At 43.3% G+C, this 19,988-nt stretch overlaps 1 protein-coding gene across 4 annotated transcripts in view; it reads right to left on the bottom strand.

Annotated features, from left to right (window-relative positions):
• Positions 1-19,988, bottom strand: part of ank3b (ankyrin 3b) — a 163,468-nt gene that overhangs the window by 124,483 nt on the left and 18,997 nt on the right. For 2 of the 4 annotated variants that reach the window (XM_064320050.1, XM_064320070.1), the window contains exon 1: positions 16,416-16,646. The exons of 1 other annotated variant lie outside the window; for it this stretch is intronic. In XM_064320050.1, the coding sequence (XP_064176120.1) occupies positions 16,416-16,475 (60 nt within the window). In that variant the 5' untranslated portion in view covers positions 16,476-16,646. Of the gene's footprint in view, positions 1-5,893; positions 6,439-16,415; positions 16,647-19,988 lie in introns of those variants that run through there. One more of the 4 variants, XM_064320045.1, reaches the window with a different exon arrangement.

Here is a 19,988-nt window from a genome sequence, read left to right on the forward strand (position 1 = left end):
CTCATCACTTCAACATTTTCTGAAAGTTCACATCTGCTACCGGGCACTAATGGCACCATTGCCACCATATTGTCATTGGCTCATACTGAAGCCATTAATACAACAACCAAGCGAGGACTAATTACCTGTAATTGTTCTGTGAGCTGCACAGTCCAATTGGGTTTTGAAAACTATCATTTCTGGCCTTGAGAGAGCTGAAAGGCAGGATTTAATAATACGATCGTTAATATGCGTATTATCATCCTCTCTAAACTGCTTTCCACACATACATTAGTAGTGTTACAATAGGAGAGCACACTGAGCAGTGAGCACTTCAAAGCAATTGCTTCTTCAGTTCACCGTATTGTTTTCCAAACCTTACCTTTGATTCTCCTTCAGCCTATAGACCACATTGGTAAAACTAATGCAAGTGTCAGATTATATAATTTGCACTGCTCCTGCAATGTGCATTGTCCAACTAAAATAATGTTAACATTAATATAATTACCATTTTAAGATGGTTTTCCACAGTCCCAGATAAAGAGCGAATCTATGCCTGCCATTACCCATGCTTACACAGTTACAGTAGAAACAAAGGAAATTTTCACTAAAGTAATAATTAGTCCCTGCACTGAGGCCACTTACTGGTATCATCGGAGCTATAATAACTCACTGAGATTATAAGCAGTAGAGGTGACTCCATGCGCTTTTATTACATGCTTGGTACCAAGGCTAGGGAAGATCATTCGACATATGGCAATAAGCTAAATCACTTAACGGCCATTTCCCCACGGAAGGATTCCGACAACAGCTTTTCATCTTGTTGATGAGAAATACAAAAATGGGGGAGGTGGGCAGGGGTTTTCAAAATGAATTAATAATGATGTGTAGTAGGCAAGAAGAATTCTTTGTGATCACACAAAAAAAGGTCTGACCAAAGAAGATTTGATATTGGGTAGGTAAGGGGCCTTTTTGATGATGATTGGTCATGATGTTATCGAAGCACACACAACCACGTGCAGTGCTTCTACGTCCAGTAGAAGACAAAGAAATTAATTTCCTTTGTGCCAACAGACATGCCAGCAAACTTCACAATGCCAGAGGCATTCACATTAACAAATGATGAATGAAATTCCTTTCAGTTGTGCTGTGGTGATGCGAAGCAACGGATGCAGTCGCTCGGTTAATTAAAGGCTGATCTTAAGCCTCATTAACGGAAAAAAGGGCTTGCCCTTTATTTGGCAGGAGCCCCCGTGCATCGCAGGGCCTTAATTTTGAGTCTTAAATAGAGGCTTTCCTAAATTAACTGCCTGCCGACAACAGATTTGGTGGCATCGCACAGTAGCGTTACGAGGCAAGTCTCCAGGTTCAGAATACATCTGGCATGTTCCGCGGTGAGACGCAGTCCCTTCCCATCTCTCTCCACCGTGTTCCCCCTCCCCCCACTCCATTCCCCGCAGGAGCCGCCAAGCTCACTTCCTGCTTTGCACCCCAATTAGAACTGCGCGTCCAGATTGGTTTTCAATTATGTTGTAAATGCTATCAAGGCGTTGGGTCAGGTTGAAATTCGCCAGATGCGTTAGTCGTTTAGCCCGTCGCTCGCTGAGCCCCGCTACATCGTGCTAACAGCAGGAACACGGTGCCCGCACAGCGGGGTACAACCCGGTGGTGATTTACCGTGCCTCCCTGCTTTGAATACGCTCTCTGCGTGGCTGGCCAATCACAATGCAGCCTCACTTTCACCTGTGTTTCCATGGTTCCTGCGAGACCTGGGCACGCTCCTTGGATCCTGCTCCCATTTTACTGAATATTTACCTGTTTATCTGTCTTTGGCTACAGCATGAAGGGTTAATGGTATAGACCCTAGAGCTTTAACTCAGTACACTACATGTTAAACTACAGAAACAGTAAAACCCCCTCAACACACCTATTAGGGCCCAACTGAATGTCCACCATAGCAGTTAATTAAAATGGTTCACCAAGTGTAAAACAATATGCTCAAAGTTGTTACACTTTACTGCATTTATTCCATTGAATTTGAATGCTGTGATATAATCATTACATAAATGCATGATTATAGTGTGCCATAATGAATCAAAATGCAAAGTGTGGTTGACACAGCATTGTACTTATGCCTAATGCTCAAAGACCAGTGTGGAGTACAATTTTGTTTTCATTGTATCAGTGAACCATGTGGATGTGTAGTTATAAGTATTATTATTGATCATTTGATGATTCAAAAACAGAAAGCATATTCAGTTGATGCATGCTCACACACTACTGTTATTTTAATTTTGCAATATCATGAAGAAAACAAACACAGTGAGATTATTCAAAAACCTGGAAGCTATTTCGTTACTCCTTCCCCTGTCTTCTGTTTCGGCATAAACACGCCTGAAGCAAGATCAGCCCCCTCACCCGCTCCAAGGACAGCTCCGATTATTTAATTTAACGATGAGCAAGTCTTTCCATTTGACTTCATAGTGCATCTAGTACTGCACATGGAGTCCCAGCATTAAAGTCAAAGTGTTTTTGTTAAACATAAGCTCCGATGCAATGACGCAAAGCACTCCTGTGTGCTGTCTGGCACTGTTTGACTGAAGGGGCTCAGTTGACTCTTCCTCTCTGATTGTGATTGCATGGCCCTGGAAGAGAGGAGGGAGGCCGGGCTGTCCCTGGTGTTCGTCTGGACAGGCCCTCAATCAGAGCCGCACCTGATGCACAGTCAGACACAGACGGGCAGCCCTCCACAGCACAACAAGCTGAAGGACAGTGACAGATGAGTCTGTGTCTGCCACTTCCCCGAATTACATCACACACAAAGCCCCGCCTCTCCACACCTAAAGGTCAGCCTCCTCTAAGTAAGAAGAAATATTTATTTTATTGACTGGAGATGACATATAAATAAATATATCAATATATTTACATATATGTAAAGGGAAAGCTTTCTACTAGATACTTTTGGCTCAGCTAATTTACATTATTCCACAAACCATGTCATTACCAAGCTTATGCAGAATGTTCCCAAAATTGGGAATTATTTTGGTAGAATGCTTCTAAAAGTACACCATAAATGCACAGGCTTTGGTGGAAAAAAAATAGTTCATGTTCAATTTCAAATTTTCATATAATTTTCATAATATCATTAAGTATAATTTATTCATTTTGTAATATAACAGTTTATTTATATAGATTCACAATCTAGTCAAAACATAAAAACAGAGACCCTCTCTCTCCCTTTCTCTCTCTCTGTCTCTATCTCTCATTCTCTCTGGCAACCCCCTTGTTGCCATAACGACAGCCACAAATGCACCTGTCATGGTTACAGGGGTCTCCCGTCACGTGCTGGCTCCTATCTGATTCGATACCAATTCCTTTCAGAGACTTCCTTTTTTTTCCACTTGTCCGATTAGCGGCATTCGCCAGAGACGTGTTCTTTCAGGCAGCCATTATGGCTCACCAAGACGTGAACGCCAGCCATTAGGAAGGAAGAAATAAACCAGCTGGGTGAAAAGAGCCGGTGTGACTGCCGGAGCACTTTTCTTTTCCAGTTTGCCATCCCTTCCTCCGTATCACAACTGATCCTGTCAGTCGCCATTATCATGTGTGCGCCCTGTTAACCCTATGTAGGAGACAGGTGTTCAGAGATCCTACCTCACAGGAACTCTCTAAACACCAGCAGGATACTGATTCAGAGAGGACTCTCGCCTAATCGGTGTCTCTGACTTCAGAGCACGATCCAAGCCAGCAGTGCTTTCCCACTAACATGTGAGAGGAGGGGGGTTGGGCCTATACCACACTGAACAGCCAAGATTAAATCAGAATTCCAACTGTGTGTTACAGGGGCAGTATAAGAGGGGGAGGTTCTGCGTGATTATCTACACTATGGCCAACAGGCAGAGACCAGCCAGCCGATGCTTTGCCATGGGGGAGGAGAAGCTAGGTGTGGAAGGAGAATTCACCCCCAGTCTCAGATTAGTGATGAGGTCACAAGTGTTCAGCAGAGGGTGCAAATTTCTACCAGGGTGCCACTTAACATAAGCAGGCACAGAAGCAGAGGTCCCCTGTTATAAACAACATGCATGTATAATCACATGCACACGTACATGCACGCATGTTACACACACGCACACACACAGACCAAAAGGATAACAAAGCAGGTCTTATTTCTGTTGAACAAAGTGCAAAGCATGAGGCTTGATTATAACATGACTGTAGTCATTAATACATCACTATGAAAAGTCCTTCATAGGCTTGAAATATATTTTTTATTTTTTTATTATTGAGATCACCATCCTCACCATGAACAATAACAGTAATAATAATAATCATAGCTACCTGAACTGTGTTATTATTATTATTATATGCAAAGAAAGTGAACAAGTACTGTATCAAAAATCAAAATATGGTAGTTGTTTTAAACCAAATTTCCTGGTGTGATTCAATAGTGTGTTGCTCATTATCATAGTCATTGTCTGAAGGCACTTGGCGTTGCCTTGATTTATTGAGCATTTTGTGCTGCGTAGTCTTGATGTGAATGATTCCCCCTTCCCATAAGACAACCTAAGGACTGAAAGAATCCAGTTTAACCCCAAATGAATTATTCATCGCTTTGTGCTTTGCAGAAACGTCTCTAAGCTTCTTTGTCTGAAGTAATTAAGACATTGTCTCAAGGTTGCTTTCAATCTCATTTTCAAATATACCTCATGAAATGGTACAAATAATATCATATGACAGTGAGAAAAACAATAGTTTTAACAGTAATTGTCCCAACATCGTTATTTTGATGAATATATAACTACTATTAGTATTTTGTTGTAATATAATTAAAGGGGACCACACCCATTGTGTGTGTCACCATAGGACACTGCTTAAATCGTTCCCTTCTCAGCTGTGCTAGGATAGTCAGTGGAACACAGGCTGACTTCCTGCCCCTGTTTTGTCAGGAGGTACAGATGCTGAGCTCTCTTAGCAACAGGTTGGAGCGGCGCGGTGCTCCCAGCCTGCGCCCCAGCAAGTGGGCGCGGGGAGAGGGGAGAGGGGAGAGGGCAGTCCATCCGGGACGCCGCGGCGGAGCCTTCCAGAAACGGGGGACCGCCCCTCGCCCGGCTCTACATGAGTCCGAGGCGGGAGTGACCCCGCCTTCGCTGCTGCGGAAGCGGCGAGGGCAGAGTCGTGCGTCGGCGCCCTTAAATCACGGCGGCGCTCGAACGCGCCGACCTCGCCCGTAAAATCAGAGCGCCCGTAATTAAGCTGATTACACTCCCGAACGCGCAGAGAGAGAGAGAGAGAGAGAGACGGGAGCAGACACAAAGATGCTGCCTGCGTGCTTATTCGGCTCAGAGTCACTCCCGTGCATCTTCCTTTACGCGCTGCACAAACACACGTAAGCCCCCTCTTTCTGGGTCGCGACGCTTCTCCCTGCCCGAGCGCGGCGGTGTCAGAGGCAAGACGCCTAAAGCACAGCGCCCGGCGTCGCTCCCGAGCGCCTCGACGGCAACAGGTACCATGTGAAACAAACCGGCTCTAAAAACGGAGGGGGACGGAGGAGCGCCCCTTCACATCAGCCGGAATGAAACTCGGGGAAAGCTGTCGAAGTGGCGAACAAAGAGACGCTCAGTTCAGACAGGACGTTACACAGCAGGCAGCGTCCCTTCGCATCCCCACAGCAAGTCACAGTGCAATGTGCTGCTCCCCAAAACAAAACCATGTCACAACAGAACACACCCCTTTTTTCTCTACATTAGAAACAAAAGGATACATTCTCTATTTTTAAATAGGAGGCAGGGCATGCAGACATATTTCTCTTAAGAAGCGTGCTAAATTTGTCGAGAGAGTAACACAAAGCACTGAGATAAGCCACCTATTTTCCCGTTCAGAAAAGCCATCACTTTTGCACAGATGTCTCCATTACCTTTTTTCCCTTCTTTTTGCGGTGAGCCGGCTTGCTGGTGCCCTTCTCCTTGGCTTCCTCGCTCATTTTTGGGCTACAGGTCTCCTCCCGTTTTGTTATTCCAACATGAAGAGCTGTGACGAGCTCTGTCTCAATTCAAAAGGAAAGCAGCCCCAAAGTCCATGGGAGAAGGCCAGCATGAGTGACAGGGGAGGCAGATGCACACTCTACCTCCCTCTCTCTCTATCTCCCTCTCTCCCTCCCTCTCTCTCGCTCTCTCTCTTGCACTCTCTCTCACCCACTTTTCAAAGCCCTGCCTCTGTTGCCTCGTCTCCTACACGCTCTACAAAGCCAGGGTTGTCGAGAGCACGAAGAGGAAGAATCAAAAGAAATAAATATTCCTGCAAATCGATATCCTGTAGGATTGCCTCCTTGCCTGCCTACAGTGCCAACCCAAAGGCAGTTGCCTCTACAGTGCTGGTGATCCTCTCACTCTAACTGGTGCTGATGGGGAGTCTTACAGGCAGTCAGAGAGAGAGAGAGAGAGAGAGAGAGAGAGAGAGGGAGGCAGGGAAAGAGAGAGAGAGAGACAGGGAGGGAGGGAGGGAGTGAGAGAGAGGGAGGGAGAGAGAAAGAAACACACACACAAAGAGAGGGAGACAGAGAGTGGAATTAATGGCAGATTGCTGACAAGTGCAAGGCTTTCTTCCCACCCTCCAGTAAAAGCATTGCTCTAGCCCAGGAGCGCTGCGATCGCAAATGCAACCCCTCCCCAAGTGTGCCGCTGGCTGGGGAGAGGCTTGCCCATTCGCCAGATGCTTCAGGTCCTTCCAGAAAAGGAAGTCTCCAGGACCAGAGCCCGTAAGATCAGGTTACTTGATCTTGAAGAAGACCCCTCCCTTTGCCTTAGAGGACAGCAGACTTAAAAAAACAAAACAATAAACATACACACACACACACACACACACACACACACACAGGCAGGAGACCACTGTCAGATGACAGTGTCGGAGGTATGAGCGAGGGTATCTGTTGCATTGTTCGACTGATTTTTTTTTCTTTCTTTCCTCCCTCAATGCACAATAAACAAAATGGTCTTTATTGCCACGGCTGACCGCCACCCAGCGCCTCGCGGCAGACACAATAGCGGCGTCAGATTCGCGGGCGAGCGCACGGCGCCCAGCACGGAGTCCCAGGCTTCCCCCGGTCAGAGCTCACCCGCCACGCGAAAAACAAACCCGGCTTTATGCCGACCGCGCACGAAATGAGCTGTGGGCGATGGAGACCCGGAGAGAGACTACTCACTTCCCTGGCAATAGAGGGATTTCACACAACCGGGCAAACTGGCTTTGATTGCGCATTCTCTCTCTCTCTCTCGTATAAATAATGAACAAAGCCCAGCCCCCTCTGGTTCGATGCCCTAAGTGGGGACGGATTATCGCTGGCACGACGCCGCTGCCGCCGCCCTACACCCTGATTGTTCGTGATCCAGGTTTCATCCCAGTCTCAAATGGGTGACATCACAAAATCTGGTATACGGCTATGTATCTCCCATAAAGCGCCGGCAGGCCCGTGTGATATAGCCCACTCTCGCTGAGACCCCAGACAAGTGGCTTTGATTTATCCGTGACAGAGCTTAACGGGGAGAAACCACCGCATGCAGATAAGGTAGCATTAGCGGCAGGGTATAATTCCAGGCAGATTAATCCATCCTTTGCTAGACGGTGCACGGTGCTTGGCAGCCCTGCATAATCAATTTGTGAGTGCCAGCTGAGTTAATGCTGTCTGGCAATTTACAGTATCCATACAATAATTCTCACGGGCAGACACAGTGTAAATGTTTTGACTGTGTCCAGACCTACTACCAAATAGAATTTCTGAGAATACAACATTGTATCAGAGGGAATTTTTTTGATCTCTGTGAGATCAAAAAATGTAAGTAAATAGTTTGTTTTTTCGGCAATAATCTTTTTCAGCTTGCTCATTGATGATAGAAATGGCATAAATGCACAATAATTAACAGCACCAGTATTGCTATTATAAATTCTAAAAGTGTGAAATGGAAATGAATCAGAACCTGGCATTTCAGCTTAAATATGTCAGTTTAAATGATGATGAAAAGCTTCCCTGCTTTTGTCACACCAGTTTCCCTCCACGGACTCCCCAGTCTGCCCTCTGCTGGTCAGAAGGAGTCATGACATAAACAAGACCGCTCCACACGGCACTCAGAAAGCAAGGCCATCTTTGCTCACACCAACAGGTAAGACGGTGATAACCACACACTGTGAGTAAGATCTCAGGCTGTAAACTGAGCGTCATCAAATGAATCAGACAGGAGAAATACAGTAGCATGGTTATGTTTACAGTGGCATTATTCTTTTATATTTCCATTATGATTCATTATGTTCATATATCTTTGCCTGCTCTATTGTTATAATTATCACAGGTATGCAGTGTAGGACTTCAGGTGAAAATTAACCTCATTAATTGGATTTCAAGGAATTTATAATCAGGCATCAAGTTAACCAAATGCTAATGACAGGTCAGATAATTAATTACCTGAGAGTAAAAATTTGCATTTTGTCAGACAAGGAAAGCTATGTACATCATTACATTACTCTGTGGTTTATAAAACACTTCCTTTCTAAGCAATATGCATACCTTACTCTGTACATGCTATTTACTTATGCAGCTGTGTGTTTGCTGAGGCAATATGAGACAGTGACTTGCTTAAGGATATGCCTGGGAATCTGACCTGCTCCTTAACCACTAAACCACGCTGGCCATCCTGTCATAACATGTTGGAATTTCTTCATGGCAAATCAGCCCTGGGTTTGTAGGAATTCCCCTACAGGAGTATGCTGAAAGACGGATCATCCCGGTGGAATAACTGACAGATACTCTCCAGACCCCGAGGGCTTTTTCACCTCTCACCCACCACCACTCTGCAAACAACGGCTTCAACATGGGCTGTTAGTGTAGGATAATGGGTAAGGAACTGGTCTTGTAACCTAAAGGTCACAGGTATGATTCCTGGGAAGGACACAGCTGTTGTACCCTTGAGCAAGGCACTTAACCTGCATTGTTTCATTATACATCCAGTTGTGTAAATGGATGCAATGTAAATAGTTGTGTAAATCGTTGAGTGTCCACAAATGTCTGTAATGTAAACTTACAGTATTGTTTGTCTCATGCTCATTTCTGGATAGAGTATTTATGGACATATATTCCCAGGAACAATGATGGGCCAGGTGAGACAATCAGGATCCACCTTCAGCAAAATATCTTTTCAAAATCAGTTGACTAGCAGCTAGACACAACTCTCGCAGTACATAAACAGACCACACAAAGACAGGGTAACAAATGGCAGCGGCTCACACTCCCAGAAGGCCTGGGGTTTGGTTTAATCAGCCGTCCCATGATGCATCTGTTAATACATATGACAGTTCACAAACACTGCAAGGCTGAGGGCCTGAAACTCAGCCCCGTCAGTCTCTCTTGCTATGAGAGTAGCACTGGTCTTGTCGCCTCTCCCTGCTCTAATTGTTCTCTCAGTTCATTCAGGCAGAGGCTGTTCGAGCTTTCTGACACTCAGGCAGAGGCGAGAGATTTACACGAGGTCTTCTTTTTTTCACCGCCGTGCTCCACTTCCATGACCTCATTCCCAGCAAGAGGTGCTTTCAAAAAATGGTCCTCTTTCCTGTGACATTTACACCATTCACATTCCATATTGACGTGAGTGATCACAAGCTTCCAATGGCCTGCTAAAAGCATCAGGAGGAAAGCAAGTTATCTGGGAGGGCATTAGCCATCTAAAATTAATTGGGTAAAAAATCACAAAATAAATGCATTTTGATTATTGACATAAATCCAGTTTCACGCATGACCTCTATTTCTTTAAATAAGAAAATAAACACAAGAAAATGTAGTTCTGCTTAGTTCCCTACATATGATACACCAGTGTTGTATTTGTGCCATTCAATAATAAATCTCAGAAGGTAGGTGATGATGACTGCCAGGGGATTTCTAAAGCCAATAGCACACAGGCTGGATTCACAGTTATCTGTTTGTTCCTTGTACACCCTCCACCTCAAAGGGTTTGGCCCAAAACCAGTTGCACTGAAAAATGTGTGGCACCGTATGGTCTGGCTGTACGGTGCGGAAAACAAAGATTATTCCACATTGAGGGGAGGTAGTGGCATTCAGAAGCAATGAGAGGAGACCGTTTAATTTGTTATGTTATTTATGCAGGGCCCTCGTAGCAGTGCTTTCTGCTTAAACTCCTCTGCAGAGTGTGTAATTCTCGCCTTGGGTCAATCACGCACATGTTTGAAACAAACATTTGAGCATGCGTGGGAGTTTGCTGTTCTGGTCAGGGATTTTAGTCACCTCCATAAAAGCAATTAATCACCGTTCCTCTTCTTGTGGCTGCCTCTCATCCTGCTAATACCTGTTCTAACAGCCCCCACCACTCAACTTGATATTCACGGCAATTTCACAACATGCAAAGTGAAAAGAAGCAGTGACTAGAAACATAATTCGGAGGATGTGCGTGCTGGTCTACACTCTCACAGACTGATAGACGATGTCGTGCCAATGAGATGAGCATACAAACGATTTCAGGAACTGAAAATTTGAAGAAAAATATAGAGGAATGTTTAAAAAGGGCAGTATTTGTACATGTATGCTACTGGTAATTAAAAAAAAAAAGTAAGAGCAAATTTATTCACAAGAAATGTAATACACTTCAGAACACACAAAGGAGCTTTTTCATGCCAGGATGTTATCTTGCGGTGATGTTGCTGTCAAAAGCATAATTTATGCATTTAATAAGAACAGGGGGTGTTAAGCAAAAGCTTGGGTTTCGCCTACATAAATTAACCTAGAGCCTAAATATAATGGAGTGCAGTGCAATTTCAAAGACGGCATTTCATATATAAATGAGGATAGGAATATCCCAACTCCTAAAGAGCCAGCTCTCTACATACAAGAGAGAACACTTGTTCTTTGTCCCTTTAACTGCATCTGTGCTCCGGTTGTCTACAACAACTGGAACCCTTTTAAATTCTTATTTGTTAAATGGGTGGGAGGGTAGGAGGATGAGAGGCAGGGATAAGGGATTGGAAATCACGGCAAACACAGAGTTTTAGCATATGCTTACCTGAGCATCTCTCTCTCCGTTTCTCTCTCTCCCTCTGTCTCTCTCTCTCTATCCCAGCTAAATCTTCAAAGTCTCAGAGCCATATAGCAAACACTTCCCCTCTAACAATGTGAATTCCAATCCTTTGATGGCCGTTCAGGCTAGCAAGGTAACAGAATAACTTGGGAGCCAATGCTACGGCCTAAAGCTAATGGAACAACACAACTGAATCAATAGTAATCACGTTGTTCTCTTAGGCACTGTTCCTTGATACTTGTGCCTTCATAACAGAAAATCAACTAACATCATAAATGAAGGTGCTATACTGTACATGTAATGCATTCAGATCATTATCTGGCATTCATTCCACAATCAATTAATAAGAGTGGAGTTAAAATTGCAAAGGACACCACTGGGAAAGCCTTTGCAAGCGGTGTTTTAAAGAAGTTAATTCTATTCCGAATTTCAAAAAAATACAAGGAAATATAGATTTTCCTTCAGCAGAAGGAAATGTTACATGGCACACTATTTAAATATTAAGACCACATCCACTGGCAAGACGCATGTTAAAATTGCATGTTTTCTTCGAGTTGTTTACAATTTCATGTCTGGCTTCCTGTTTTCTAAAGAGCAAGAAAATTCATGAGCTATTTTCAGTTTTTCAGGGTTACCGTGACCTCATTGTATTTTACTAAACCATTCACAAAGTTATTTTGATATCTTGCAGGGAACTGTAGCATGGTTAAGAGACACATTGAGACAAATGGTGTTTTAAAGTAACCAGCAGCACATAAAAGCTGAATGCAAATTCAGGCACCACCTTCTGCTATAACATACATTGCAGGTAATAAGGAAGATTTGGCGGCTCCTGTTAGCATTGTTAGCTGTGTCATGAAGGGTAGGAGTAACACAGGCTCCATTCACAGCGCACGACAGTCTGCCTGGGAAAGCGACGCTACGGGACACCGCCATCACCGCAGTGTGAAAGGGACCCGGCAGCAACCTGGCCAACCGCACAACTGCCATTCTGGAGCCTCCATTCAGGCTCCCGCTGAGGTGGTTTATTACCGTCCTGGAGCCTCTAGCCGCACGGCTTCGACAGACTCGGTGAACCGCCTGCGTTTGGATCGCGGTCGTGGTTCACCAGAGGACACTACCATTCTCAGAAAGTCAAGCAAAAGTTTATTTATGGTCTCCTTGGTGCCGCATCCAGCTAAGGCGTTGGCTCCCCATGCAGTAACACGTCCCGCATTCTGGAAGTGTACTCTGGCCATGCCAGAGCCATTAGTACAGGCTAGGAGTCCTGTGACAACTGTGTAACTGTGCACAATGTTCCTTTCTCAAAGTCCCCTGCATATTGCAAACTGTATTATGAAGCGAGCACTTAAGTTGCTTTGGGAAAAGTAAAGTTCTCTCTGTCTGTCTGTTGTGAGTGCTTCGGAGTTCATTTCAGGCTTAAACTAATTACAAGCTCTAATTCTAGCAATAAGTACAATTATCCACTTGTGAACGTAGCCTCTAATATATACTGTTTTTATTTTTTATAGAAAAAAAGTAATTTCAGTGCCCAGTACTGTCTTCACTGTTACCCTGCTCAACAGGTGGCAGAAAGCTGACACTTCATGGTTGAGTTTTATATGCAAAATGAGGTAAAGGTCTCGGTAACATTTCTACAATTTACAATGCAGTGCACATGCATAAATTGAAGTGTTCTTTCCTACTGAGAGTGTATGTCACTTATTAGGAATGTAGTACCCCAATTGCTGGAAGGACCAATGCTGAGGGCACAGAGCTGCTCAAAATGAATAATTAACAAAGACAATTTCACAGAAACACTTTTCGTAAAACTGATGTTCAACACAGATTTATGAGGCCAATCAGAAATTCACTCGTCATCCTCATAAATGGATGTACCGTCGGATGACAATGCTAAATGAAAATTTGGTTCCTGCATAATCTGATGGGGACAATGTTCACTCCATCCCACGTCAGGTCCTTCCCAAAATAATTTTGTCTGCATTGAACACCAACTTATCTAGTAAAAAATACATTTAAAAAATAATAATTATGGATAAACCATACTGAGTACATGAGGTGGATAGATTTCTCTATAATCCTGCATTTCATTTCTCTATCCAACATTTCGGCCTGTGGGATCTTTTAACCGGGTCTGCACATAATACGCTATCAGAACCCAAATGTGTTACACACTGGCAACTGCCGAATCTGATAGCAGTGACTCAGCATCTGTCCTTGAACAGGGTACCAACATGGACAAATCTGTCACTCTGAAGAGCACAGCTACCAACAGGCTGCACTGTTCACCCACCTTCCCCTGGCAAGCAATAGTAAGCTAAAGTACATACAAGATAAGGCACTAGTTTACAAAAAGCACAAATGAATCGCTGTGTGGACAGAGCAGGAAGTAGATTTGCTACTGTAAAGCCAGTGTGATAGTAATTTGCACAAGCTAGGCTAATCTGTCTGGTAAAAAAGCAATGAAATGGTGAGAAAGTACTGTTCTACACCTGCATGTGTTTGGCTGCACATACTGCAAGTTCCAAACTGCAAGCATGCAACACAAATTTCCATTCGTTATAGTTAAAAGCGTAAGCTGTACAATGCGATACTGTTCTCTGACATACAACAACCAAGGTGAAATGCAAGGGGTTTTTTTGCAAGGATTTTTGCAAACTCTCTGGTTAAAGAATAACACTTTGTGACCAAATGGATTGAGAGCGAGTAAAGTTCAAGGTAACAGCTTGGTTTTGAAGAGCATTCTGTGCCTTTTGAGCCTCGAAGGACCCCGGTTATTGTCGGAATAATGATGTTGTAAACACAGCCCATGCCTTGAGCAACGATGGCTGCTGGGGCTTTGCTGATCGACCTGATTGGGACTCAGGCTCAACTCATTGCATTCTGGGTGCACTGTTGGAGCAAAGCAATGACGGCCATGGCACCATTACTTTCCTGACATCCTCAACACACTGAATTTTAATAAGCATCACACCCTGTCCTCTGGGGAAAAGGCACATGTAATTATCAGTCTACACATCACAAAACGTACTGTACAGCATGATATGTTACCCAACACAGGCAGGTAATCCAGAGGCAATCAAACCACAGCATGTGCCCTTAACCGTGAACATGGAACTTTAAGCTATTGTCCATAATTATATTTTGAATTTTTTTTTTCTCCTAAATTGCAAACACTCAAGTTTTTACAACTCATTTAATTTCATATTATATTTAATATGCACAGGAGACAAATTAACAGATTACATGGTGACTAGGGCTTTTTCAATCCTTACATAACACAATTCATATAGAGAACAGGTGCAATAAAAACAAATGATATACAGCTGCAAAATATATATATTTTTTAAATATTTTTTTAAAGACTCCAGTTTCCTTACAAATCTTACTATGTAATCACAATATTCAGGAGTAATACTGCAGAACCTAAAGTCTGAAAAATGCTATATGGCAGCTGCACTGAGAGGAAACTGGCATTAATGTTCTTGTTTAACCGGACTTGTCGGTATTCTCTGCAAGCCAACAGTGCAAACAGACATACCATTATCCAAAAAAAAGAGAGAAAATACAAAGAAAGAGACCAGCGTGTCCTTGAAACTATTTACCTACTCATGTTGCACTCTGCTAGTTATGCTAACTGTTGCTAAGCTGTTGCCCTGCTTCCACAAGTGCAGCAAGCGCATGCAGTTGTGAATACCATAGAAGATTCCGCAGATTTGCAGATATTGGTGTATCTGATAACATGTAGATCAAGAATTAGCTGCCACGGCATTATTGATTAATTAATCATCTGCTTTTGAGATTTGTTTTTAAAACTGAAGCAGCTTCCAAAAGTTGCTTGTGAAAAAGAGCTACTGGAAGATGTTTTATTTGTAGCAGGGGTGGAAAGAAATGTCATTGTTCAATACCGAAGCCAAGAACTGAAAAAACAACGGTAGCACTTTACAATAAGGTCACATGAATTGGCATTAACTAATGAAGCGGTTAATTAATAACTACTGAGAAGTTAATCTGTACAGCATGAATGTGGCAGGGGCAGAGTGCCCAGTGGGCTTCTCACAGCGGCCAGGCACATGGGCCTGCGCCCATCCCCGGCACATGAGCTCAGCTCAGGCCTGTCTTTTCTGAACCGGCTGAAAGACTGAGCTCTGCCCATAGCTGAACAGTGAAATTAGGGAGCGGGCTCCAGGGCAGGGGGTTCACTTCAGGACGGCGCAGGGTGAAGAGAGCGGGTGGAATCATAGGCTGTAAAAAAAAAAAATACAAAGCGACTGACTTTGACACCGACTGACTTGTGAAAAGTGTTTTGAACCCGCTGAAAAGCAGTACCCCTGCTGCCATGTTGTACAAATTGGAGACTGTGCAGTAGGGAAAAGCAGAACCCTTATGTGGTCACGAAGCACAGTCTGATTGACAGCCCAGGGCCATTACTAAGTGTGTGATGTACACCACCCCCCTTCCCCCCACCCCCTCCCCCTGCCTGGCTGAGAGACCTATACTGGAGCCAACCATACTGTCACTAGAGAGCAACATCTCTCACCAAGACCAGGAAGTGAGCTTCAAAAAACAAAGCCGCACTACATTTCATACCTGCTGAAGGTGAAGGTGAGTGACTGTTATTTTTAGAAACTTACACCCACTGATGAGCACTACTAGCAACTAACTGTCCTACCCAAAAACACAGTTCATTTCATCACTGCCAGCAAGTGAACCAAGCCTTCAAGATTCTATTCAAAGAATGAGGAAATATATTTCACAACAAGGCATGTAACATCCACATTATGTATATGCACAGTAAAAAGTATATATATCCGGGAATGACAGTGGTAGCTATCCATACACTACATATCCCAATGCACACATTCAACTCAGATATTTTATTACAACTTAACCGCCATGGGCAAGATAAGATACTAATTGCTAATTTACCTGAATGCATGCCATTGTGAATGAAGGAATCCACCTGGACCTAGCATACATTTCCCACCATTATTACTTCTGCCACTACTATAAGAATAATAAGAAGAACAAGAACGAGTACAAGACCAGGAAGGACAAGAACAAGAACAAGACGAGCAAGACTAAAATGATTATTATGACTACTTGTAATTGTTATAACTTAATATTGAATCATTACAAAGATGCTCAGTCATTCTGAGAGATGCTCAGAGCTTTGTTTTCCATCATCAGGCTCCAGAATGACCATGTGCACAGGCCTGCATTTGGAACTGCAGCGAGCGCTTGAGTAACAGGGAGGAAACTCAGCAAAGACAGCACCCCGCGACTCACGGCAACCCTAAAACAGCCAGCGAGGCGCGCGCTGGCGCAGAAGGGTACGGACGGACGAGCGCTTCGTCGCCGGATTACCTCACTCCGTCTGGGCCGCTGCCTGAATCCGCACCCCTGTCTGCCGCGAGCGTCTTCCATCCTGCCTCAGCGCTACTTTCTCCTGTTCTTGTTTTGGATAAACGGCGGATCCCTCCGTGCCCTTTCACTTTAAGCTTGCTTCACTGGAAGCTCGCCGCACGCCGCTGCTCTCAACGGGCACGTATGGATGCCACCAGCAATTGCTCAACATCCTGTATTAAGAAGGATGTCAGTGAAGCAACTGAAAATAAATATCACCATCCATTTTACAACATAATGTAAACCACACAGCTAGGTTGTAGCAGAGTGGTATTTTCATGAAATGTCAAACGGAGTGAGAATCACTGTAAATCAATGACTTAAATTATAACTGTGAGGTAAAAATTCTTAGAAATGCTTAAATACTTTCAGTTAAGTACAACAGAACCTTTTAATGCAAGCACTTTAAGGGACTGCACTTTGAACAAAATGATGGTGTTGCTTTCATCTCAGTAAGCAGTTCTGCTTGTTTATTCATTTTTACATCTGATTTTCCAAGAAAAACTGGTGTTGTTTGCAGCATGCATTACTTTGGCTAAATAACAGACCCAGGTACCTGTTACTCTGGTTACTGTTTTTGCACAACAGTTCAAAAAAAAGTTGGGACTAAAAACCAACACAGGAACCTTGAATGGAAGAGCCAAAATAAATGAGGGAAATGAAACCACAGCTCCACGTGTGAAATTGTTTTACAGTTACACATATGGCTGCACACAGCTTGAGAAAACCACAAGCAGGATTTATCACAAGCACTACAGATCTGTATCTCATCAACACAGTTCTGCAGTGCTGCTCCTTCAGTCGGATTTCAAATACGTTTTTTTAACCATAACTCCTAAGATGACATCAGGATGTGCAGAACAATGGCATATACTCCTAATTTGTATGCCATTTTGAACCCTTGTTTATCTGAACTTTCTAGTTTACTAATTGTGGAGGTCTCAAATTGCAAAATGGATTCCTCATTTTAATTTGTTATCCAATGGGCATGATTTGTGGTATTTAGGATATATGAAATAGAGAGGGATTTTTATATATTTTTAACCTTAATATTAGGAGGCTCCTTATTTGTCTTTTTGAACTCTAAACGCTTCCTCACACTGGGTGGGAACAGTCCAGTAATGCAGATGTTGAAAGCTCTGAAGCAACGCAGTTGCATAAAGTGCAGAAACTCAAACCGTAGAGACGCGCCCCATCGCAAAACGCAGGCATCCCGGGTGACAGCGATTCGCATGCAGGGCTGCTGCTGTGCCTGAGAGCTTAGTAGGCCTGGCTCTGAAGTCAACAGTGGCTCGGGTTCGGGGCCTTCCTGAGGGCACGCGCTCACATTGTACCACGACTGCTTCCCCAGCCCTGGTATCAAAGAGCCTGCCGTGTCACATTCATAAAGCAGCAGTACCCTTCATATGCTACAAAGGCACTACAGAGATATAAATTCATACCTGCCATTTTTAGTTTCACATGTGGAAAGTATACTTCCCTCCCCCTCGGATGTAATATTATTGCATATGCATACATTTATGCATAAAGCATATAGCCCAGATATTTTACAATTTAAACACAGAAGTGCATATCATGCAGACATATAAAGTGTAAAGAATACAGTGTATATTCACATATGGCAATATATTATGAATATGGAATTGAATATATGTTATCATTTACATTAGCAGAAACAGCATTAGCATAAAATATTACTTTTCATGAGAGATTTTATCACTATGTTTCCTGTGTCAAAGCTTAAGACACATGCATCTGATATACTGAGAAGTATACACTGATAAGAGTTCTAAATCTAATTCAATCTAAAAAAAATTGGCTCTACATTTAGCCCCTAATATCCCTTTCACATTCTTTTTCCACTTCATTTTCCTGCTAAGTAATCACTGCAAATCATAATAGATTTCTCAGTTGACTATATACATAACTAGAATGGAGTGTTCTTGAATATGATGTGAAAATCAATGCCTTTTTGTTTCCTCTGCTCTACATAATTGTGGTTTACATGAAAAGCAGAAGTAATATAACTACAACTGTTATTTTTGTTTCAACATTTTCGATCTGACAAACTCTGCACACATTAATCCTGAAAAGCACCCTGCATTATGATGAGGGTTTTTCCGTGCTCACTTAACAGATCACTGCTGTAATTTGTACAATACCTTGATGGCTTTATGGTCGCAACGCGGCCCTGTTCAGCCCAGGAGAGGTTTTTTTTGGGAAACTGCATGATTTCCCAGGAGACAAAAAGTGCATTCACAAATTTAGAAGGCAATGTGGCACATTTTTTAAAGCAGGGGACTGTGGACATGGGGGTTGCGTATGAGTTCTATGAAATACACTCTTCCTGCCCTCCTGAGCAAGGCATGGCAGTATAATTGCTTAACACATTTTCACACATTCACGTATTCAAAGGATGTGCACACACATGCAGTACTTACTTATTTGCAACTCCGAAGATGCTATTGCACCACATAATTATACCAACCCTATTTTTGGCCAGGAAGTAATGTACATGTGAAGCTGGTAACACAGCTCAGATAAAATGAAATTATGTTATAAACACATTAAAATGTTTTAAAATTCTTGAATTTAAATTAATCACATGCAATTTTGCAGACCTCAGTACAGTGGCAATGTTTCATTAGTGTATAATGAAAAGGCCTTGAACTTCAAATCACCTATAGTGTCATAAGTTTAAGGGTTTCAAAACACTTTTAAAAGTGTTAGTGCATAGGGGACACTCAAAGTGTTAAAATGTCAGCATTATCCCATTACTCAAAAGTGGCATTTGAAACACGTCTCTTTGTATTGGACGACATGAACTGTGCATAACACTGTCGCTGCATGTGGTTATCATTAGCATTTCAACCCTCGGGGGTAAATTCTGGATAATATCTGAATGTGACATTTGTGGAGATTCATCTGATTTCCTGGCATACAGGATGACTCCCTGAGCCCTGACACTAAAAACATTACTGTATAAAAAAAGTAAACCCATAAAATGCAGTGAGTGTTAAATAATGAATGTAATCTTTTCCACTACAGCAGCACTAATTCTCTTGTTGTGTCTGAGACATGTTGAAATGGCACCCCTGACACCTAGTGATGTAATTTTATATCAATGCTTCTACGGCAGCCAGCAAACAACCGTGTATCGCTTGCCAAAGAGGCCAACTGCATTATCAGCTGAGGTTTCACATCAACCCAATTTTCCCATTTCTGTGCCGGGCGGAATGGTGTTCTGCGGGGGATAAAAGCAATATCTGAGATCCCAGATCAATCTTGAATGTCAAACGCAAAGCCCATGGCGCTGGTCGGCGTTTTAGTAGCGGGGAGAAGCTTGGGGGCAGAACAGCTCGCTCTAACCTACCTGCTATGAAAGCAAGCGTTCGCACTCATTTACGTCCATCTGCCTGCTCAGCAACACCTCTGCCTGGCAGCTGCCGCGCCCAACCCTCCCACAGTCCCCCACCGCTTCACTGCGTCCAGTCACTGTCGCCATGACAACCAGCACGCTTATCCCAAAATCTG

Source organism: Anguilla rostrata, chromosome 2, assembly GCF_018555375.3.
Source record: "Anguilla rostrata isolate EN2019 chromosome 2, ASM1855537v3, whole genome shotgun sequence".
NCBI classification, from domain to species: Eukaryota; Metazoa; Chordata; class Actinopteri; order Anguilliformes; family Anguillidae; genus Anguilla; species Anguilla rostrata.